Raw genomic sequence first — 22382 nt, 5'->3', positions numbered from 1 at the left:
CTGTGTGCCCAGAGTGAAAAGGGCTGTTTTTGGAGGAGTGGATAGGACAGGAGGTGGGCCGACCTAGACTTAGTCGTCCGGCAGTCATAATCAAAAAGTTTGACAGATTGCCAGATGGAACTTATACGTTTTGACTTAGACGAAGTCAAAACAGGTAGAAGTTCCAGATTGGTTCGCTGAGCTGATCGCGGCTGCCATTATCAGCTCAGCAGCCCAGGCAACCCGTCCCTCCGCACCCATAATGATCGTGGCAGGAGAGATGCCCAATCTCTCCTGCTGCCACACGCCATGACCCCCTGATACGACACCCCCCAAACCAACGCAATAGCAATCTTCACTGGCAGGAGGGATGCCCAGTCCCTCCTGCTGGACACCCTCTCCACCCCCACCTGGACCCTCCCTAACCCCCTGGACCCCCAACCCCACTCAGACCACACTCTAACCTTTTTTTGATGGCCGGCCCGTTCTCGTCTGAATGGTGGACCTGCCACTTCCCAGTGCATTGCGGGATGCACCAGGGAGGGGTCTAGGGCCTGATTGGCTCAGGGGCCTTATGCACCTGGGCAAACCTAAGATTCCAGTTGGCCCAGGTGCCTAAGGCTGCCTCCTATGGGCGGATCCTTAGGCGCCTGGGCCAATCAGGCCCTAGGCCCCTCCCTGGTACATTCCACAGTGCACCGGGAAGGGGCAGGCCTGCCATTCAGACGAAAGTGGCCGGCCATCAAAAAAAAACTTAGAAGGGGGTTCAGGGAGGTTGGAGAGGAATAGGGGTGGAGAGGAGGTCCGGGGGGTTGACTGGGCAGTCCAGCAGAGGGGTGGAGGGGGGTGTCCTGCAGGAGGGACTGGGCACCTCTCCTGCGTGATTGTTGCAGGGGAGGGGCAGTTCCATGATTCTCTAACCGATGTTTATGACAGACGCCAGTTAGAGAAGCTTGCTTTTAGGCGGACTGGCCCTTCCTTTGCCTAAAAGGTCTTGTTTTGGGCGTTTGGGACTTGGGCAATTTTTTTGGGTCAGAAATGTGTTCTAAACATACACATAGTAGTGGTCTGGTCTAATAAACTGCTGAATGTACAAGTAGGCCATTCTTGAAAAAAAACACATTTTGGATGTTTTTTCAAGACTGGGCAATTCCCTGCTGCCTACTTTGTGCACCTAGGGCTTTAGGCCAAAAGGGGATTTAGACATTGTTTTTGATTATGCCCCTCCACGCATTAAGGGGATTTAGACATTGTTTTTGATTATGCCCCTCCACACATTCCTCAAATGGCAACTGTTAGGGGGCAGCAAAGACCCAGAAAAAGAAGAAGAAGAAAAAAAAAAGGTCCTGATGGTCATAAAACTCTTTTCAGTATTATAGCAGGAGACTAATGCACTATTGTGCATATCAACTTGGTTTATATGATGCAGCACAGGATATATGGACTCCTGATGAAGGTATAGCCTACTGAAACACGGTCTGTGTTGTGTCCTCCCTACATCATTTTAGACTCTGCTGTCATCCTGGTTATTTGTGGCTTTTCTACCCCTTGCATTTTCGGTTTGCCTTTTGTGGTTTGCCACCCCTTTGTTTTTCTGGTTCATAAAACTCTAAGAGCCATCAGTGAGTGCTCTTACCTTCAAGGAGGAAAGACAATTTTCAAATTGCCTATTCTTCTGGATAAATAGCTTCTGAAAGTTGCCTTCATTATGGGGCTCATTTTCAAAGCACTTAGATACACAAAGTATCATCGAAACATATGGAAACTTTGTGTGTCTTAAGTGTTTTGAAAATGATCATCCATGTATATAAATATGAAACCAAGATCAATAAGTATGATGTTATATATTTTTACAGAACCATTTCGGGGGATGATTGTTGAATTTAATTATCAAAATGTTAGGAAGAGAACTAGAAGTCTGAGAGTTAATTGGTGGTGGTGGTATGGGAAGGGAACAGGTTGGCACAAAGCTGAAGGGTCACCTAAGGCAGCTCATACCCTTGCACCATCCCTGACTACAGATAAACTTGGGGGAAAAGCAGGTCCAGCTCAAAGAGTAGTGACTGAAGCCCTGAGCCAACTTTTGCTTTGACACCCCATCAGCACATCTATTGGAATTTACACATGAAAATGACTTTATAAAATTGCTCAAAATATACACAGATACTTGCATGAGGTTTGGAATCTAAATATTGCCAGAAATACTTATGCCCATAATTTTTGTTGACTTTACTGTAGTTCTCTAGATAATATCAAAAATTGCTAGATAGTTCTTGAATATGGTCATGGAATTAGTTTTTCAGTGACTTGTATTGCACCTTCTCCACAGAGATATATAGACAAAGAGTTCTTTGTGCTTGCCACTGTTTTTGATGAGAATCTGAGCTGGTACTTGCCTGAAAATATCAAGATGTTTGCAAGAAGCCCAGTGGAAGTAGACACGGAGGATGAAGCCTTCCATGAATCCAACATGATGCACTGTGAGGATCAACTTTAATTCATTAGAATCTGATTATAATATTAGTTTACTTTTAGTTTCAGGATGGACTGTAAGTTTGCCTTTCCAGGAGTTCCCCTTCAAGTCATCATATGATCTAATTGTTATTTCGGCTTCAGGTCATGTGGCTGATTCAAGGTCAATGTAACTGATTCAAATTCAATGTGCCTTACTCAAGGTATGCTCAGCTAAACTACCATAAGCTATTGATGACTCGGCTGTATGGAGAAGCTAAAGTGGGGCTGGGCAGGGTGAGGGCATGGGGAAATGGGGTGTGGTGGTCCAAGTTAAAATCGTTGGGGTGCATTGCCCCACTGTCTTTTTCTCACTTATAGTCCTTCTCTCTCTTTCCTCCGATGGAGTTCCTATCTCATACCTCCCATCACCCCATCTCTTTCTTTCCTTTCCCACCCCCCTTTGCTGACTCACCGATACTACCATCAGGCTGCTGCTTGCCCGAGTCCACAGAGGGCAGAACAAATAGGAAGGGAAATCTTCCCTTCCCTGCTGCTGTCTCCTCAACTCCAGAGGCTGCAAAGAAAATTAAGTCATGTGTGGGGCCAGAACCCTGTGCATACCACTGTTGGCTCTGTTTATCTCCCTCCCCCTCCTCCCTGAAACAAGAAGTTACATCATGAGGGGAGGGAGGAGGAAGAGGAGGGAGATAAGCAGAGCCAGCAGTGGCATGCACAGAGCTCTGGCCCCACACGCGATTTTAATTTTCTTTACAGCCTGCAGAGTCGGGAAGACAGTGGCACAGAAGAGGTTACCGTGACTTGCATTGGCTTCCGGTGGAGGCTCGGGGTAATTTCTAAGTTGGGATGTTTATATTATAAAGTAGCCTTCGGACTTGTCCCACGATTTCTTGTTGACAGGCTTGATATTTTGTCACAGAATAGTAGAACATCACATGCTCTGTTTACGTTTCCTTCGGGCAAGGGCTGTAAAAGTAAGAAATATCACGAAGACACTCTCGCTTATCAGACAGCGTCAGAACATAAGAACATAAGTAGTGCCTCTGCTGGGTCAGACCACAGGTCCATCACGCCCAGCAGTCCGCTCCCGCGGCGGCCCAACAGGTCATGACCTGTCTGAATCACCCCTTGGTTTCTCATCGAAGTCCTATCTTCCCATCAAATTCTTGACCCTTTGTCCCTGCACCCCTTTCAGTACCCTACGATCCCTTTGTCCCTCAGGAATCTGTCCAATCCCTGTTTGAATCCCTGTACTGTATTCTGCCTGATCACTTCCTCCGGGAGTGCATTCCATGTGTCCACGACCCTTTGGGTGAAGAAAAAAAAACAAAAAAAAACGTAGTATGATAAAGATTTCCGACTAATATTAGTTAGATCTATTTCATACGAACATTTTAGAAAGTTGCTGAAAACCTTTCTCTTTTCTAAATTTTTGATTAATTAGATACCTTTGTATTCTTTGTAACATTTTGGGGGGGATTTTTTTCACTAGTCTAATCTTTTGTTAACCATATTGAACTCATTGTTAAGCGGTCTAGAAATTTGCTGTTATGTTATGCTATTTGTTCCTATTTGTTCTTTGTGCTTCGGACTTTGGGCACGGAGGGTGAAGTTAGTGCGGCATTCTCTTAATACATAGAAACATAGAAATAGACGGCAGATAAGGGCCACAGCCCACCAAGTCTGCCCAACCCAATAACCCTCCCCTACCTTTCTCTGTGAAGAGATCCCACGTGACGATCCCATTTTGACTTAAAATCAGGCACGCTGCTTGATAGAACATTTCTTTAATTCCTTTTGTTCGTACTTACAAACTATCTCCCTAGTCAGATGACCATTAAAGGCAGTTTACAAAGTAGATGCCAACATCTAGACAAAAACAAATCAACTAGAAATAAAACACAAAGAGCCTCATTTACTATGATATGCGGTAAGTGCTGTGTTAACTGTTGAGGGTGTTCCCAGAATTTTGCTGTGCATTTAAATTGCGTTAGCAGTTTTTAGCACAGAGAGCCGCGCTGCTCCCGACGCTCATAGGAGCTCTATGAGCATTGGGAGCAGCGCGGGCCATTCAACGCGGCTCCTTGCGCTAGAAACTGCTAGCACAGTTTCGTAGAAGAGGGGGTTAGATTTTGGGGTCAATATTTAAAGTATTTAGCTGGGTGGGAGAGGCTTCTGGATGGTTGCCAGCATTCAACAGCAAGTGAATATTGGTAGCCTACTTAGCCCAAACAGCAGCAGCTCTGCCCAAATTCCATCCTTAACTTAGCCAGAGTCCATGACAGGACTTAACCAGGGAGTGCCACTGATATGGGTTCTAATCGGCTAAATTAGGGGCAGAGTTTGGGCACAGCTGCTAATTAGCCAGTTAGCAATATTCATTCTGTTAACCTGCTAAGTAAGCGGATAAAGTTAGGACAGCAAAAATAGGGTTGCCAGATTCTATATTTGTAAAATCCGGACCCCCTAGACCCGCCCATCCCCGCCCCATTCCACCCTAGTCCTGCCCTTAATCCCACCCAAGCCCCACCTCTGCTGCTTGCTCTAGTCGTGCAGGAGGGAGTCCGTGCATGTGACACTATGATATCACGTGGCACTCGCAGATGCCCTCTTGCCCGACACAATTTCGGGGGAAGCTTTTCAAAACCCGGACAAAGTGCCGGTAACCCTAAGCAAAAAGGCTGTCCTAATTTTATTTGCTCAGTTAACCAGGCACTGGTCTCAATGTCAGTCTGTGCTCCTTTAACTTCTGGGTTGCCAGACTAACCTGGATATTCACTGCAAGTGGCCTGACATGCCCTAGTATTGAACGTCTAGGCCAGGGTCTGCAACCTTTAAGACATAAAGAGCCACTTGGACCCGTTTTCGAAAAGAAAAAAAAACTTGGAGCCGCAAAACCATTATAAAACAAATCTAACACTGCATATATTGTTTCTTATCTTAATGCTATATACAGGATCACTAAATTGAAAATAAAATCATTTTTCCTACCTTTGCTATTTGGTGATTTCATGAGTCTCTGGTTGCACTTTCTTCTTCTGACTGCATCCAATCTTTCTTCCTTTCTTTCAGCCTCCTGTATGTTTCCTCTCCTCCAGACCTCATTCTCTCCCCCAACTTTTTTTTTCTGTCTCCCTGTTCCCCCTTCTTTCTGTCTCCGTGCCCTCCCCCAAGCCACTCGGTTTGCTGCCACCGCAATCGGGGAACAGCCCCCAAGCCACCGCCGTCCCAAGCTTTCCCTGCAGAAGTGTTGCGCTGATCAGCATTCCGCTCCCTGACGTCAATTCTGACGTAGGAGAGGAAGTTCCGGGCCAACAAGGCATTTCTCCTCATTCCATCCAGCCTGAGCCTCATCTCTCCTTGATCCAGCATTTCCCTTCTGTGTCTGTCAGAATTACCATTCCACCTATTTTCCAGCATCACCCTTCTTTGTGTCCATCTCACCTATATCCCTATCTTACCACTTTTTCAGAATCTTCATTTGTCTCTGTCCTTATCTTTACGCCATGTTCACCATTTGCCCTTTCAATGTCTTTATCTCCCCCCCCCCCACTTTTTCAGCATTACTTCTATGTCTCTATTTCACCTCCTCTTCATGTCCCCTCTGTATCTCTATCCTTATTCAGTAGGTCCTGCTTACCCTTTCTCTTCTTTGTGTCACTATCTCCATTTTCAGCTTTCCCCCCCTTTTCCTTTGTTACTGCACCCTGTAGCTAGAATCTTTCCACCCTCCCTCCACTCCGGCCCAGCCCAGTATGAAAGATTTCCTTTTGTTTCCCTCTCCTCTCTCTTTCTCTCTCTCTTCTGCTCCCTCACCCACGAGTCCTGCATCTGGCCCTCTCCCTTCTACCTGCACCTGGCAACACCCCCCTGCTCCGCGGCTCTCTTCAGCAACTCGTCAGCAGCAGTGATCAAGACAAGCTGCCGACATCGAGGCCTTCCCTCTACGAGTCCCGCCTTTGTGGAAAAAGGAAGTTGAAACAAGCGGGACTCGCAGAGGGTAGGCCCCGACGTCAGAAGCTTGTGTCGATCGCTGCTGCTGAGTTGCCGAAGAGAGCCGCGGAGCAGGGGATGTGGCCGGAAGCAGGTAGAAGGGAGAGGGAGATAGGAAGGCTGTAGATCTCCGGAGCATGACACCGACCCCGGCCAGGATGATTTCTTTTTCAGGCACCTTACAAGTCCAGCGTCGCGACGGGAAATAGCCATGCTGAGCAGTGAGCTCAGCACATACACAGATGAAAGCCTTGCTTGCTGATTGGTCCGGCGGCACGGCGGGGCGGGGCCGCCGGACCAATCAGCAAGCAAGGCTTTCATCTGTGTATGTGCTGAGCTCACTGCTCAGCATGGCTATTTCCCGCCGCGACGCTGGACTTGTAAGGTGCATGCCTGCGTGACACACTACCGGAGCCGCAGCAAAGGTGGAAAAGAGCCGCATGCGGCTCTGGAGCCGCAGGTTGCCGACCCCCGGTCTAGGGTTAACTCAGCCCGCAGCTGAATACGGGACCCTTTTATTTTACCATGCATTACACTTGAGCTGGTATTAATTGTTCTGTATGATCAATTACGAGGTATGTTTGCTGTGTTAACTGTAAAACACAATCCCTGCACATTCCAGACCCCCCCTTCCACATTAGCAGTGGAATTGCTACATGCTGTTAAGGTACAGTATTGTCTAAACTGAGAGCGCAGGTCTGCACTGTTAATACACGGTAATCGCCATGTGAAGCAGCCAGAATAGCTTTGCAACGAGGCCCAGATTAAGACAAGCTCTAATGAAAATCAGAAACTAATAAGGCCCTGTTTTACTAAGGTGCGCTAACAGATTAGCGTGCGCTAAACGCTAACGCATGCATGTTAGTCTATGAACGCGTTAGCGATTAGCGCACGCTAATCAGATAGTTCACCTTAGTAAAACAGGGGGTAAGCATCATTCATTTAAGACGTCTAATCTATAATAATCGTATACCTTGTCCTTTTAGCCCCACACAGGGTGGCATGTAATAAATGAAAATATAATTTAACAGATATAAATTATCTGGCAGTATCCATATGAGGGCAGAACCACTTTCATTTGTTTAGAACACTGGCTACTAATAGAATCTGAGCGATAAATGTGCTTAGAGTATTATAAATCACCAAATACTAAGCCTACTATATCAAGTTGATAACTGAGTGAAGCAAATAACTCAGTTCCCCAAAATAGCAACACTCCTAAAATACTGTGCAAAATATGTTTCAAGTTTGCTCCATACTTCTAATACACTTCAATAATCAACTTCATTACTTATTCAGATCTTGCAGTTTTCTTATTCTTCAATCAGGACCTCAGCGGCTACACTCAAATTTTCTATTTCATGTAAAATTTGAGTATACTATAGCGAGCCTCCTCATTGGTCAAAACTTATCCTCTATAATAAAAGCCTTACCCGCGCATGCGCAGTTGACACGGTGTGATCCCTGCCGCCATGATTTCTGCTTCGGTGCCGTTTTCCATTTGCAGCTTGCGGCACAGGTGTTGGGCATAGGCGTGTGGTGGCTTGCGGTGCATGCGGCGGTGAGAGCAATGGCAGGAGGGTGTCCGAAGTGCTGCGAGGCGTCCAGATGCTACTGCTGCACAAGGAAGTGGAGGGGGAGAGGGAGAAGGGGCTGCTTTGGGGAGAGGGGTGTGCTGGGGGGCAGGCAGCAATCTTGGTTTGTTTGGGGGGGCCAGAGAGAGAGACAGACAGAAAGAAAGACAGACAAGGGGGCCAGGGAGAGACACAGACAGAAAGAATGACAAACAGAGACAGACAGAAAGACAGACAGACAGCGGCCAAAGAGAGAGAGACAAAGAAAAAAAGACAGACAGACAGAGGCCAAGGAGAGAGAGAGACAGCAAGACAGACAGATAGAAAGCGGCCAAGGAGAGAGAGAGACAAAGAGAAAGACAGACAGACACATCTATTCTAGCACCCATTAATGTAACGGGCTTCAAGACTAGTTCATGTTATAATAGTAATATCATGCTAGTAAGTACTTATTTTAATTAGCAGCAAGGAAGGACTCCCGACGTGAATTTGTATTTCGCTATTAGCTGCATCAAGGAAAGTCCCCTATAATAAATATGAAGTGCTACTAGAAAAAAATATAACAGGAAATCTAACAAGAAAAGCTAAATAAACCAGCAATATATAACCATAAATATACATTCTCACCATTTAGATTAGATCACCACACTCTCCGTGCTGTTCTAATATGGCGGCAGCGTCTCAGTGCAACAGTTAAATATGATGTCAGCACATATTTATCCAATCACAGAGCTACCATGCACAACCCTTGCACATTCAAAGTAATGTCATCCACTCTAACTCAGCGTTCAACCCCGTAGGACTGACTGCTCTTAACTCAAAAATCTATTTCTGCTTGCGGTAATTCAGAAACCTTTCCAAATCCCTCCTTGCTGGCATGATATTACTATTTATAAAATGAATAAGCTTTGACCGATGAGGAGGCTCAAAACAGTATACTCAAATTTTACATGAAATAGAAAATTTGAGTGTAGCCGTTGAGGTCATGATTGAAGAATATAAGCAAACTGCAGGATCTGAATAAGTAATGAAGTTGTTTATTGAAGTGTATTAGAATATTATAAGCGTACTAGTCTTTAAGCCCGCTACATTAACGGGTGCTAGAATATATGTCTGTCTGTCTTTCTTTCTGTCTCTCTCCCTACCCCTGTCTTTTTCTTTCTGTCTCTCTCCCTGGCCCCCTTTGTCTGTCTGTCTTTCTGTCTTTCTCCCTGGACCCCTTTGTCTTTCTTCCTTTCTTTCTGTCTCCCTCCCCACTTCCCTGTGCAGCAGCATTTTTTCCCTCCCCCCACTTCCCTGTGCAGAAGCCAAAACAGCATTCCCTCCCCCTCCATTTCCCTGTGCGGCAGCATTTTTTTCTCTCCCTCCACTTCCCTGTGCAGCAGCCGCAGCATTCCCTCCCCCTCCATTTCCCTGTGAAGCAGCAGCATTTCTCCAACCCCCTTTCTCTTCCCGCACTCTGGCCGGCTCCCTTGCCAGAGTTATTTTTCAGTTTACAGGTGCCGCGGAGGCTCCTCTAACTATCCCTGCCTGCATCGGAAGTCTTCTCCGACGCAGGTGCGGCTCATGAGAGGAGCCGCCGCCATGTCTTTAACCTTAAAAATTCACTATGGCAAGGCACGCAGGGAGTAGGCCAGACTGAACAGCACCTTGAGGTCCACGAGTGTGCTTACAGGAAAACAGCTTCCTTAAACACATCCTCCTCCCCCCCTTCCCTTCCTTCCCGCTGTCTGGCCGTAACTTAAAAATAGACTAAGGCAAGGCAGTAAGGGAGCTGGGAGCAGGCCAGGCCGAACAGCACCTTGAGGTCCACAAGTGTGCTTACAGGAAAACAGAACCCTAAGCGCACATGCACACTCCTACCTGCCGGGGACCTACTGATCACGGAAAACGGAACACCCAAGTAGGAGTGCGCATGCGCGCTTAGGGTTTTATTATAGTAGATGAACACCCTGATATGTGATACCTGATTTTAGACATTGCATTTTTCTTTACAGCTCAATGAGGGAGTTTAGAATGTATTCAGCTGAGGTTTGAACAAACAAAAAGGTGCCCAAGTGTTCCACAGTCAGAAATGGAGGGCTGAAACAAAAGAGGCAAAAAAAACAAAAACTGTGGAATCCAATGATCTTGATGTAATGTTTATTAAAATGCAATAAAATCAAAACAATCTCCACTTCACAGAGTGACTGACATATAGTGTGAAACGGACCCTTTTTTTTTCAAGTTCCTGTCTCACCACGAGCAAGGATTTTATCTTTTATTTGAATCCAACTCCACATACCTTCGAGTGCACACTGACCCAGACCCCTGAGGAAGGCTATATCTAACCGAAATATGGACTGTGTTGGGTCCGTTTCCCACTATATGTCGGTCACTCTGAAGTGGAGATTATTAAAATGCAGTAAAATCAAAACAAACATTACGTCAAGATCATTGGATTCCACAGTTTGTTTCAGCTGAGGTTTGAAATATTGGAGGAGAAAGCTAAGGGGCAGAAAAGCCTTTGAGGAATTGCCACCTTAGGTTTCTTAGCCATGGACTGCACTTTCATATTTTAACAAAATATGGACGTAGCACTGAGAATGTACAAAAATCTTAGATCCGTGTCATGAATAATATTGGATGTTTAGAAAAATGTGAAGCAGCATTTCAAGTTGATAACGCTGGGTAAGTGCCTAATTGATCAGGCAGGAATGCAGAGGGAGGAAAGAGGAATAAGTATAAGGAATGATTAGCTGCTTGTAGCGTTACCTTGCATTTTGTCTTACTAACAAGAACATTTTGTTTTCCATGTTTTTAGCTATCAATGGATACATGTATGGTAATCAACCAGGGCTGGATATGTGCAAAGGAGAAACCGTTGTTTGGCATTTGATTGGATTAGGATCAGAGGTTGACATGCATGGGATTCACTTTTCTGGAAACACTTTTTTAACTAAAGGGACAAGGCGAGATACTGCAAGCCTCTTCCCACACACCACTTACTCAGTCATTATGACCCCTGACACTGAGGGTAAGCCTGGGAAATATTGTATTATTGTGCCTCCCACAGGTCTACGTATTAGACAGTGCTTTATGGCTTATTGATGCTTGATTTACTGCATTTCTCAATATATGGATCGATACGGTTTACATTTCTTTCTGTTCAGGTACTCTGTTTTCTCTATCTGTCCCAGTGGACGGTTAAGTGACTTGCCCAGGGTCTCCCAGGGTCTCATAAGTGTGTAGTACAAAAGAGACCCCAAAACACTTACAAAAGCCGTATCTGCTATACCAGTGTCTCTCAAATGGTGTGCCACGGCACAGTGGTGTGCCCCAAAGTAGAGAATGACATGGGGACAAATTTTTCTCCATCCCCGCAGGAACTCGATTTCCTCGTCCAAGCCCCGTGAGTTTTGTCGCTATCCCTAATCTCTGCCCCATTCCTGTAAGCTCTGCCTTAACCACACAAGCCTCGAACACTTATTAGAACATAAGAATTGCCGCTGCTGGGTTAGACCAGTGGTCCATCGTGCCCAGCAGTCTGCTCAGGCAGAGGCCCTTAGGTCAAAGACCAGTGCCCTAAGTGAGACTAGTCTTACCTGCGTACGTTCTGGTTCAGCAGGAACTTGTCTAACTTTGTCTTGAATCCCTGGAGAGTGTTTTCCCCTATAACAGCCTCCAGAAGAGCGTTCCAGTGTTCTACCACACTCTGGGTGAAAAAGAACTTCCTTACGTTTGTACGGAATCTATCCCCTTTTAACTTTAGAGAGTGCCCTCTCGTACTCTCTACCTTGGAGAAGGGTGAACAACCTGTCTTTATCTACTAAGTCTATCATTTTAAAGTGTTTGAGGCTTGTGCAGATGAGGATGAAGCTTGCAGGAATGGGGCAGGGGAAGGAAATGAGTTCCTGTGGGGACGGGGAAAAATTTGGGTTCATAGTCTAAAGCGCGTGAGGACAAAGGCCCGCCGACAACCAAGCGCGGACAACTGAGCGCAGGACTTCATCGCGCTGAAGAAAAAACGTATTTTAAAGGGTTCCGACGGGGGGTGTTGGTGGGGAACCCCCCCACTTTACTTAATAGAGATTGTGCTGGCGTTGTGGGGGGTTTGTGGGGTTGTAACCCCCCACATTATACTGGAAACTTAACTTTTTCCCTGTTTTTTAGGGAAAAAGTTAAGTTTTCAGTATAATGTGGGGGGTTACACCCCACCCACCCCCAACATAGCAGCGTGAAGCAGCGCGATCCCTATTAAGTAGAGGGGGGGGTTCCTTTAAAATGCGTTTTTTCTTTGGCGCGATGAAGCCCTGCGCTCAGTTGCCCGCACGCCTTTGTCCTCGCGCGCTTTTGACCCATCACTAAAATTTGTCCCCATGTCATTCTTTAACGCCCAAAGAGATACCAGGTGTGCCACGAGAGATTCCAGAATTTTACTTTATTTTTAAAAATTCCTCTCATAAGTCTACACTAGAATAGATGACATGTACATCACATACACAAGAGTCTGTCAATGTTATGAGTGTCTTTGTACGTAAGGATACAACCGCCCAGTCAAGCATGATTCTTTGATGTGACTGGTCCTTGAAAACTAACAGCAAGTAATTTTATTTTTGCTCTTTATGCAGTAGTTTTTCTAACTTTGAGCAACAAAGTAATCAAGTAATTTGGATCTTCTTGTCTTTCCAAACTTGGATTTTCAGCTCTGACAGAAATTAAATAAAAAAGAGAACAACTGCAGATGGTGGATGTTTGTTGATTGTCGAGCCGCATTTTGCGCTCAAAACCAAGCACATTCCTCACATTGAATAGCAATTCTATTCTATCTACTTAAGTTTCACTACGGTTACAATTACCCATACATAGCTTAAAGAACTTTAAATTACTCTCAAATTTAATTTTTTTTGTTGGGTTTGCAATTTTATAATTTCAATTATAACGTGCCGTGAAAAACATTTGCTCCGTTTAGCGTGTTTGAGAGACACTGGTCTACAGCATAAATGCATTAGAATGCAGAGCACTATAGAATGCTGGTGCCCCATTTCTCTAAAGCATATTGGGCTATTACAAGAGAGAGGCTCTTCTTTTGGCTAGCATCCACACTATGGAATGACTTGCCAAAGGAAGTTTGGGGAGAAAGCTGTTATAAGAAATTTAAGATTTAATTGGCTTTTAGACCACAGTATGATCCTCATTACGAGAACTGGGATGCTCTCCAGGAAGTTCGAGATTTACTGTAGAAAAGTGAATGGATCTTTGGTGTTTTTTTTTTAAGGGTGGAGGTGTTAGGGAAGTAATAGCTGTAAGGATGATTGTTATTCTTGTGATGAACGAGTTAGGTCTGTCCTATTTTACTGTGGAGTTCTTTTCGACCTTAAATGATTAACTTGTAATTTTGTAAACCGTTCTGAACCAGCGAGAGCGAATAGTATATGAAATTTAAATAAACATAAATAACAGTTATCTTCCAACCCAATAAAAGCACTTGATATGTGTAAAAGGTTTCTTCCTTTGTTAGAGAAAAGAGAAGCTTTGTATTGAGGTGTATACTATTTTCTCATCTTAATTTGAAAATATCAGATGTATACTGTACACAATTTTTTTTTTTTAAATTTCATTTTTATGTATGATACTGTAATCTATCTAGCTACATGGGAGCATAACTCTTGTCCATCACTTAGGTACTTTTCCTTTCCCTGGCTTGCATCACCTCTAGAGCTTCTGTTTATCTGGGGTTAATTTGGACTTTACCCATCAAAAACCACAAAAGTTCCTGCAGAGTTTAACAAAATAGCCCATAAAGTAAAAAAGTATGTTTACTTACAAAAATCTTTGTGATGCCAGTGAGCACTGAAGAGAAGTGCCGGCACTTTAAAATTGGGGTGGTCTGTTCCCTGATGCAGCATTGAGTGAAACGTTGGCTGGGACCATTCACATAAGTTTTTTTTTTGTTTGTTTTCATATAAAATTGAGAGACTGCAACCAGTACACATTTTCATATTATTTTGCATAAGTTTGAAAGTTTTTGGCAAGTAATTGAAAATGATAAGAGGGACTTTTTTTTAAACTGATGAAGTGAACTACCCTATCTAGTCTGTAAGTCGAAGTTTATAACTACAGATGGGATGGCAAAGTTTCCACCCCCCCCCCCCTATGTTTTTTTTCTAAGTAAACTTTTGTTAAACTCTGAAGGAACTTTTTTGGGTTTTGATGGCTAGTGTTTTATGGATTTTGAATACATTTCACTGCCTACCTTGCTTGTAACATTTTTTAGGAGCTATTAATTTGGACTTTGCCAGGCAATCTTGCTCATTCTACTCTAGTAAATACTGCAAACACTATAGTTGGCTCCCAGAACCCTTTCCTAGAATTCTACCACACCCTCACCTTTGGGCTGGCCTCTGCCACTATACGAGGGGCCGCTGAAAAGTTCTCAGCTCAACCAACAAAGTTGGGGCAGGCTGCATAGAGAGTTATACACTTAGTCCAGCGATTTTTCTACCTTTTTTTTCATTCCATATTTTTCTGACAGAATGAAAAAAGTGGAAAATCTCTTAAGTGTACACTTCTCCCTCCGTATTTGCGGTTTCAGCATTCGCGATTTCAATTATTCACTGTTTTTAGCTTGCTGGCTTCTCCCACCAAAATTACATCAGCTTGCATAGAGAAATCACTGATTCCAAGCGTTTACAGAGAAAATCGCTGATTCCCAGCACTTTCTTCACCATGTTTTGCCTCTGCTTCAGGAACAGGCCAGGTCTCCCACCATGTTATTCGCGGTTTCACCATATTCACGATGATTTTTAATAGAAAACAGCAAATAACATATGAAAAAGTTATTTGAGGTTTTCTGTATTCGCGGTTCTGTTGATCCCCTATCACAACGAATACGGAGGGAGAAGTATATAGCCCTCGCTGGAGACTGCCCCAACTTTGTGGGTTAGGCTGAGAACTTTTCAACAGCCCCTCATAGTCATCTTGTGCTGCTGATCTGTGGAACAGCTGTAGCAGCTTTAACAAGAGAAAGCAGTGTGTGGAGCCAGCATGCACTTTAAAACTCTTTTACCAGGGAAACTCTACAAGGGTGGGACCACATGCTACATTCTCTTTTCTTACAGCTGCTGCTGCTGTTTTTATATCGGCAACACAAGAAGACTGCAGTAGCAGGGCAGATCCAGATGAAGGCATGGCTGCTGACGTGGCAAAGCTCCAGTGCCAATCAAATTTCAGCACCAGAATTAGATGTCTAAGAACATAAGATTTGCTGCTGCTGGGTCAGACCAGTGGTCCATCGTGCCCGGCAGTCCGCTCACATGGCGGCCTTTAGGTCAAAGACCAGTGCCCTATTTGAGTCTAGCCTTACTTGTGTATGTTCTGTTCCAGCGGAAACTTATTTATCCTTTTCTTGAATTCCTGAAGAGTGCTTTCCCCTATAACAGCCTCTGGAAGAGTGTTCCAGATTTCTACCACTCGCTGGGTAAAGAAGAACTTCCTTACGTTTATACAGAATCTATCCCCTTTTAACTTTAGTGAATGCCTTCTCATTCTCTCCACCTTGGAGAGGGTGAACAATCTCTCTTTCTCTACTAAGTCAATTCCCTTCAATATCTTGAATGTTTCAATCACGTCCCCTCTGTCTCCTCTTTTCAAGGGAGAAGAGGCCCAGTTTCTCTAGGCTCTCATTGTATGGCAACTCCCCCAGTCCCTAACCATTTTTGTCGCTTTTCTCTGGACCCTTTCGAGTAATACTATGTCCTTTTTCATGTATGGCGACCAGTGTCGGATACAGTATTCCAGCTGGGGCCGTACCATGGCCTGGTACAGTGGCATGATAACCTTCTCAGATCTGTTTGTGATCCCCTTCTTAATCATTCCTAGCATTCTGTTTGCCCTTTTCGCTGCCACCGCGCATTGTGCGGATAGGTTCATTAACTTGTCTACAAGTACTCCCTAGACTCTTTCCTGGAGGCTCTCTCCAAGTACAGCACCGGATGTCCTGTATTCGTGCATATGATTTTGTTATCAACATGCATCACCTTGCACTTGTCCACATTGAACCTCATTTGCCATTTCGCACCCATTCCCCGTGTGTGTTTATGTCTCGTTGTAGGTCTTTGCAATCCTTCTGTGGCCTCAGTACTCTGAATAACTTTGTATCGTCTGCAAATTTAATCACCTCATTCGTCATACCAATTTCTAAGTCATTTATAAATATGTTGACGAGCACAGGCCAGAGCACTGAACCCGCTTTTCCAGTCCGAGTATGCCTATATCCAGGCCTGTACAGAAAAGGATACCATAGGGTTTTTTTCTTTATTGTAACTCGGTATTTGTAAAATTAATTCAATGGGTATAGATATGCTTTTGTTCTCCAACTGTGTCAGTTAAGTTATAATAAAGTTTTTCCATAAATTTAAATAAACAAATACTAGTATTTCCAGAACTGATGAAAAACAGTCATAAATCCATCCCCTGGTATATATCTGAAGCACAAGGTATATGTTTTTCTGTCTTCTTAAATGTTGTTGGTTATAAAGAATGATTATAGATAAAAAGCAGAAATCGAAAGAGGAATGAATTTATCTTCATCTAATCTTTTCAGGGGTTTTCGACCTGGAGTGCCTGACAACAGACCATTATATAGGGGGAATGAAACAACACTACAGAGTGAAGTCCTGTAGTAGGCAATGGCTGCAACACAGCGATTTGTTCCTGCACACTAAGACCTATTATATCGCAGCTGAGGAAATAGAATGGGACTACTCACCCTACAGAACATGGGAAAAGGAGAGGCATCAGTTCCATGAGGAGAGGTGATGTTCTTTACAAGCAAAGTAGCATGAGGAAAATTCTATAAGAAAGTGCCTATGTAGAGTCTATTCTATAAAGGAAAATATTTGCCTATTTTTCTTTACAGAACATTAATGTAAGAAATCAAAAAAGGGTAGCTGTAGTAGTGGTAAATGGAGCTCACTCTGAGGAAAGGGATGTTACCAGTGGTGAACCACAAGGTTTTGGTTCTTTGGCTGGTTCTTCTTAAAATTTTTGTAAGTAATATTACTGAAGGGTTATCTAGCAGCGTTTGTCTTTCTGTGGATGATATAAAATCTGCAATAGGGTAGGCCCCCCCCCCCTGATAGTATGGATAATGTGAGGAGGGATCTACTGAACCTTGAAGAATGGTCCAGAATTTGGCAGCTGAGATTTAATGCTAAAAAATGCAGAGTCATGCATTTGGACTGCAGAAACCTGAAGTACTTTTAGCATAAAAGAGAAACAGGACTTGGGTATGATTGTATGTAATGATTTCAAGGTAGGTAAAAAGGCAGAAAAGGCAATGACAAAAGTCAAAGGATGCTGGTTATAAAAAGAAAAGAATGGCTAGCAGGAAAAAAGGAGGTGAAAATGCCTCTAAGTCTCTGGTGCGATCTCAGAGTATTGTGTACCATTCTGAAGACTGCACCTTCAAAAATATATAAACAGGATGGGATCAGTCCAGAAGGCAACTATTAAAATGGTCATAAATGGTCTTGGTCATAAAGCACATGAAGACAGACTTTAAAGATATCCATAGGTTTACTTTGGAAGAGAGATGGGAGAGGGAAGATATGACAGAGACATTTAAATACCTCCATGGCATAAACACACAGGAGGCAAGTCTTAATTGAAAGGAAGCTCTGGAATGAGGGACTCAGGATGAAGGGGAAAGGGAACAGATTCAAGAGTAACCTGAGGAAATACTTCTTCACAGAAAGGGTGGTGAATTCATGAAACAGTCTCCCCGTGGAGGTGGTAGAGACAAACACTGTATCTGAATTCAAGAAAGTTTGGGACAAGTATATAGGATCTCCAAGGGGGTGAAAGGGATAGTAGATGGTATGGATGGACAGATTAGATAGGCCATATGGTCTTTATCCATCTTCGTTTTTCTGTGTTTCTATAAACACTTGCACCTACATTGTGCCACCCATGCTCTGCCCAAACTCCACCCATGTGAATGCCCACCTGCAAAGTATATGCCATAAAAGAACAGAGTGTACTGACAGAATGGCATGTAGCTAGTCTACTGTCATTTACATGTACATGTACAAATGACTAGTGTACCAGCATTGATGCATGTGCTTGCCACCTAAATCTAGGCTGCTCCTTAGAGCAGGCCTTCTCAGTCTGGAGGGCACACCTAGTCAAACAGATCCCAGCTATCCACAGTGAATATGCAAAAGATAGATTTGCATACCAAGAGGGCAATACATGCAAATCTACCCCATGTATATTCATTGTAGATAACCTGAAAACCCAACTGGCTGGCTGTGCCCAAGAACTGGATTGATAACCGTTTCCTTAGATCAGTGTCTCTCAAATGGTGTGCCACGAGAGATTCCAGAACTTTATTTTTAAAAAATTCCTTTCATAAGTTTACACTAGAATAGATGACATGCATGTCACATATGCAAGAGTGTCAATATTAGCATCTGTGAGTGTAAGGATACAACCACCCAGACAAGGATCATTCTTTGATGTGATTTGTCCTTGAAAACTAATGGGAAGTAATTTTATTTTTTATGCAGTAGTTACCCAACTTGAGCAACAATGCACTCAAGGCTTTGTTACTGTTTGGATCTTCTTATCTTTGCAAACTTGGATTTTCAGCTCTGACAGAAATTAAAAAAAAAAAAAAAAAGAGAGAACGACTCAGATGGTAGATGAAGAAATGCATGTTTGCTTGTCGATTATCAAGCCAAGTTTTGAGTTAATTTGAACTGAAAAACACGTACATCCATTACACTGATTAGCAATTCTGTTCTCTCTACTTTAGTTTCACCATTGTTACAATTACTCATACATAGCTTAAAGAACTTTAAATAAATAACTCAATTTTTTTTATTGGTTTTGCAATTTTATAATTTCAATTATAATCTGCTGTGAAAAACATTTGCTATGTTTAAGTGTGTTGGAGCTAAAAAAGTTTGAGACACTGTGTTAGATAAGTGGAGGGGCAAAATAAAAAAAAAACGTCTAAGTCCCCTTTTGGCCTAAATCCCTAAACGTTCAACCCAGAAGCAGGGAAAGTGTCCATAACCAAAACATACGTCCATGTTTTGATTATGGCCTTCCTCTGCCTAAACGCCCAATCTCCACTATGTCTAAAAGTACCCCCACAGCACGTCTACACTTTTTAACCATAATGAAACAAAAACACGCCTAGGTCACAAACGTCCAACAGAAGGGCTTTTAGGCGAAGGAGGAGCCAGTCCCCTACCCCCACCCCGCACTACATTACGGGCAGGAGGGATCCCAGGCCCTCCTGCCCTCGACGCAAATCCCCCTCCCCCCAATGACCGCCCCCTGAGCCGACCCGCGACCCTCCTGGCCGACCCCCACGACCCCCCCACCCCCCTTCCCCGTACCTATTTTAGGTTGGCCGGACAGACGGGTGCCAAACCCGTCCGTCCAGCATGCAGCTCAATGAAGAATGGGGCTGGATTGGCCCAGGGGCACCAAAGCCCCGCCTCCTGGTGGGGCCTAAGGCGCCTGGGCCAATCAGAATAGGCCCAGGAGCCTTAGGCCCCTCCTGTGGGCGGGTCCTTAGGCACATGGGCCCACCCGTGCCTAAGAGTGATGACATCGTGACCCCCCTACCCCCACTCCGCACTACATTACGGGCAGGAGGGATCCCAGGCCCTCCTGCCCTCGACGCAAACCCCCCTCCCCCCAACGACCGCCCCCCCAAGAACCTCCGACCGCCCCCTGAGCCAACCCGCGACCCTCCTGGCCGACCCCCACCCCTCCTGGCCGACCCCCACGACACCCCCACCCCCCTTCCCCGTACCTATTTTAGGTTGGCCGGACAGACGGGTGCCAAACCCGTCCGTCCAGCATGCAGCTCAACGAAGAATGGGGCTGGATTGGCCCAGGGGTACCAAAGCCCCGCCTCCTGGTGGGGCCTAAGGCGCCTGGGCCAATCAGAATAGGCCCAGGAGCCTTAGGCCCCTCCTGTGGGCGGGGCCTTAGGCACATGGGCCCACCCGTGCCTAAGAGTGATGGCATCGCGGTAGGGGAGATGAGGCATCTCTCCTACCGCGATGGTTAGGTTGCCGGGCCGCTGAACTGATGGCGCCAGCGGCCATCAGCTCAGCGGCCCGTTTTTCGGCACTTAGACCTGGTTTTATTTCGTCTAAGTGAAAAAGGTCTAATGCTGACTAGGCAACCTTTAACTGTTTTGGTTATAGGTGTTGTACGCCTAGGTATAGGTCGGCCCACCTCCCGCCCACTGCCCGCCCTTTCCCCTCCTCTAAGCACACCTCTTTTCTCTCTGTGCGTTTAGTGGCAGGGGAAAGGCCTAAGTTGGTTTTAGATACGTCTAAAAACCAGCTTTGGTTATGGGTACTTGGATGATCAGGCATTTTGATCGTCCAAGTAGCCACTTAGGACACTTTTTAGACGGTTTTTTTTTTTTTGATTATGAGCCCCTTAGCATCTAAACATCTACTCGTAACATTTCCAAATAATTCTTTAAATATTTAAATCTTTAGTCATTGCTAACTTGTTTTAATGTTAATTACAATCTGGCTTTGGATTAACAGAATAAAATAGAATTTATAAACAATACTGTTTCAGATTACTTTATTAAGGGGTCCTTTTACTAAGGCACACTAACCGATTTTAGCGCACGCTAAATGTTAATGCACCCATTATATTCTATGGGCGTGTTAGCATCTAGCGGGCCTTAGTAAATGAGCCCTATGTAAAACTAAAATTGTATCCATCAGTCTCATTTCACATGGCATACACATTTGAAACTCAATGCAGGTACTTGAGGCAAGCTCTTACAACAGAATGGATGTACTTTTTCTAAAGCAGTAAAAGTGGTGACTTCATTAATTAAAAACTGGTCTTCCCTCTTCCCATTGGTGCTTGCAGAGTGTAAAATCGGCTCTGGTGGTCTTAAGAGAGAAAAAACAAACAAACACTGCAGACTGTGTACAAGATGCAGGCAATATTTATTGTACCAAAGTTAAAATGCAGTAATATAAAACCTTTTTACCAACCAGGGGACCTAACACGGTTCGTGTTTCGGACAACACATCTTCGTCCGGGGTCCGTGGTAAATAAGGTATAAAATGTACCGCAAAGAGTAAAGGTAACCACGGACGAAGGTGTGTTGTCCGAAACACGGACCGTGTCGGGTCCCCTGGTTGGTAAAAAGGTTTTATATTACTGCATTTTAACTTTGGTACAATAAATATTGCCTGCATTTTGTACACAGTCTGCAGTTTTTGTTTGGTTTTTCCTGTTTTGGTGGATTTTACTTCAGAATTTGTTGGATTTTTTTTTTTTTTTCCTTGTTGGTCTTAAGAAGTTATCTTTACTCACAGTTTATTCTTTGTCTTACCATTCTGTGCATTGCAGCCCTGGAAATCCCTTCTTAGATAAAGGGGAGAAATTCATTGGTTCAAAGTACAAGAAAGCTGTATATCGTGAATACACAGATGACACATTCAGCACCCTCAAAGAAAGAACAAAGGAAGAGGAACACATGGGAATTCTAGGTACTGAAAAAAAGAACTTGAAAACTTACAGACGGAGAGAACAGAACAAACTTGTTTCTCTAAGGTCAACAAGTCAGTTGAATAGATTACAAATGCACTTTCCTAAGAAGGAAACACCAAAATATGGATATCATCTGGCAAGCAATACAGCAGTTCAAAACTTACTTTCTCAAGACTCTGTTATTTAAAAAAAAAAAAGAAAAGAAAGTTCCCCCATTGTGAAAATCAGCTTTACAGTATATATAGGTCTGGGCTGATTTGATACTATATTTAAAAAGTATTGTGGTTACTATGGCTCTCTCTTACTAAGCTGTGGTAGAGGTTTCTATCGTGGCCTGAACCACTAAATGCTCCAATGCTGCTCTGATGCTCATATGTATAAAGGCTATCCAATAACTGAAATTCAATCTATAAACTTTAATATCCAAAACTTCCAGCACTTAGAACAAATGATGGTCAATTAAGACCAGACCAGATATTAATTTAGAATATAAATGATCCAATCCTGCGTCGCTCTGCTAGCCGTCCCAGAGACCGCGCTGGACCACCCCTACAAAAGTACCGGGGGGGGGGGGCACAGTGTATTCGGCCCATAAGACGCACCCCCTTTTCCATCCCCTTTTTGGGGGTGGAAAAAGTGTGTCTTATGGTCCCAAAAATACGGTAGGTATTCTGCTTTATAAGAAGCCCTTTTATAACCCAGTTACAACAACTCTATAGTAAATTTTCCTGTTTAAGTGGTATTCTCCTTTTTTATATCAGATAAATGTGTCAAACCCAGTCCATTCTTTAATGAAGCATACATCCCTTTACTTCTCAAAATACAGATATA

At 44.1% G+C, this 22382-nt stretch overlaps 1 protein-coding gene and 1 long non-coding RNA gene across 2 annotated transcripts in view; one reads left to right on the top strand and one right to left on the bottom strand.

The window, feature by feature from the left end:
* CP (ceruloplasmin) overlaps positions 1-22382 on the top strand; it is a 96679-nt gene that overhangs the window by 56159 nt on the left and 18138 nt on the right. Inside the window, exons 10-13 of the mRNA XM_033957793.1 lie at positions 2309-2459; positions 10822-11034; positions 16603-16813; positions 21411-21550. Of these exons, the coding sequence (XP_033813684.1) occupies positions 2309-2459; positions 10822-11034; positions 16603-16813; positions 21411-21550 (715 nt within the window). The remainder of the gene's footprint in view (positions 1-2308; positions 2460-10821; positions 11035-16602; positions 16814-21410; positions 21551-22382) is intronic.
* The window catches only part of LOC117366461, a 33463-nt gene that overhangs the window by 10264 nt on the left and 817 nt on the right, over positions 1-22382 (bottom strand). Inside the window, exon 2 of the long non-coding RNA XR_004540583.1 lies at positions 21394-21507. This is a non-coding gene — a long non-coding RNA (uncharacterized LOC117366461). The remainder of the gene's footprint in view (positions 1-21393; positions 21508-22382) is intronic.

Source organism: Geotrypetes seraphini, chromosome 9 (genome assembly GCF_902459505.1).
Source record: "Geotrypetes seraphini chromosome 9, aGeoSer1.1, whole genome shotgun sequence".
Lineage (NCBI taxonomy): Eukaryota > Metazoa > Chordata > Amphibia > Gymnophiona > Dermophiidae > Geotrypetes > Geotrypetes seraphini.
Note: the sequence above shows the minus strand (reverse complement) of the source record. Positions and strands in the feature narration are given on the sequence as shown.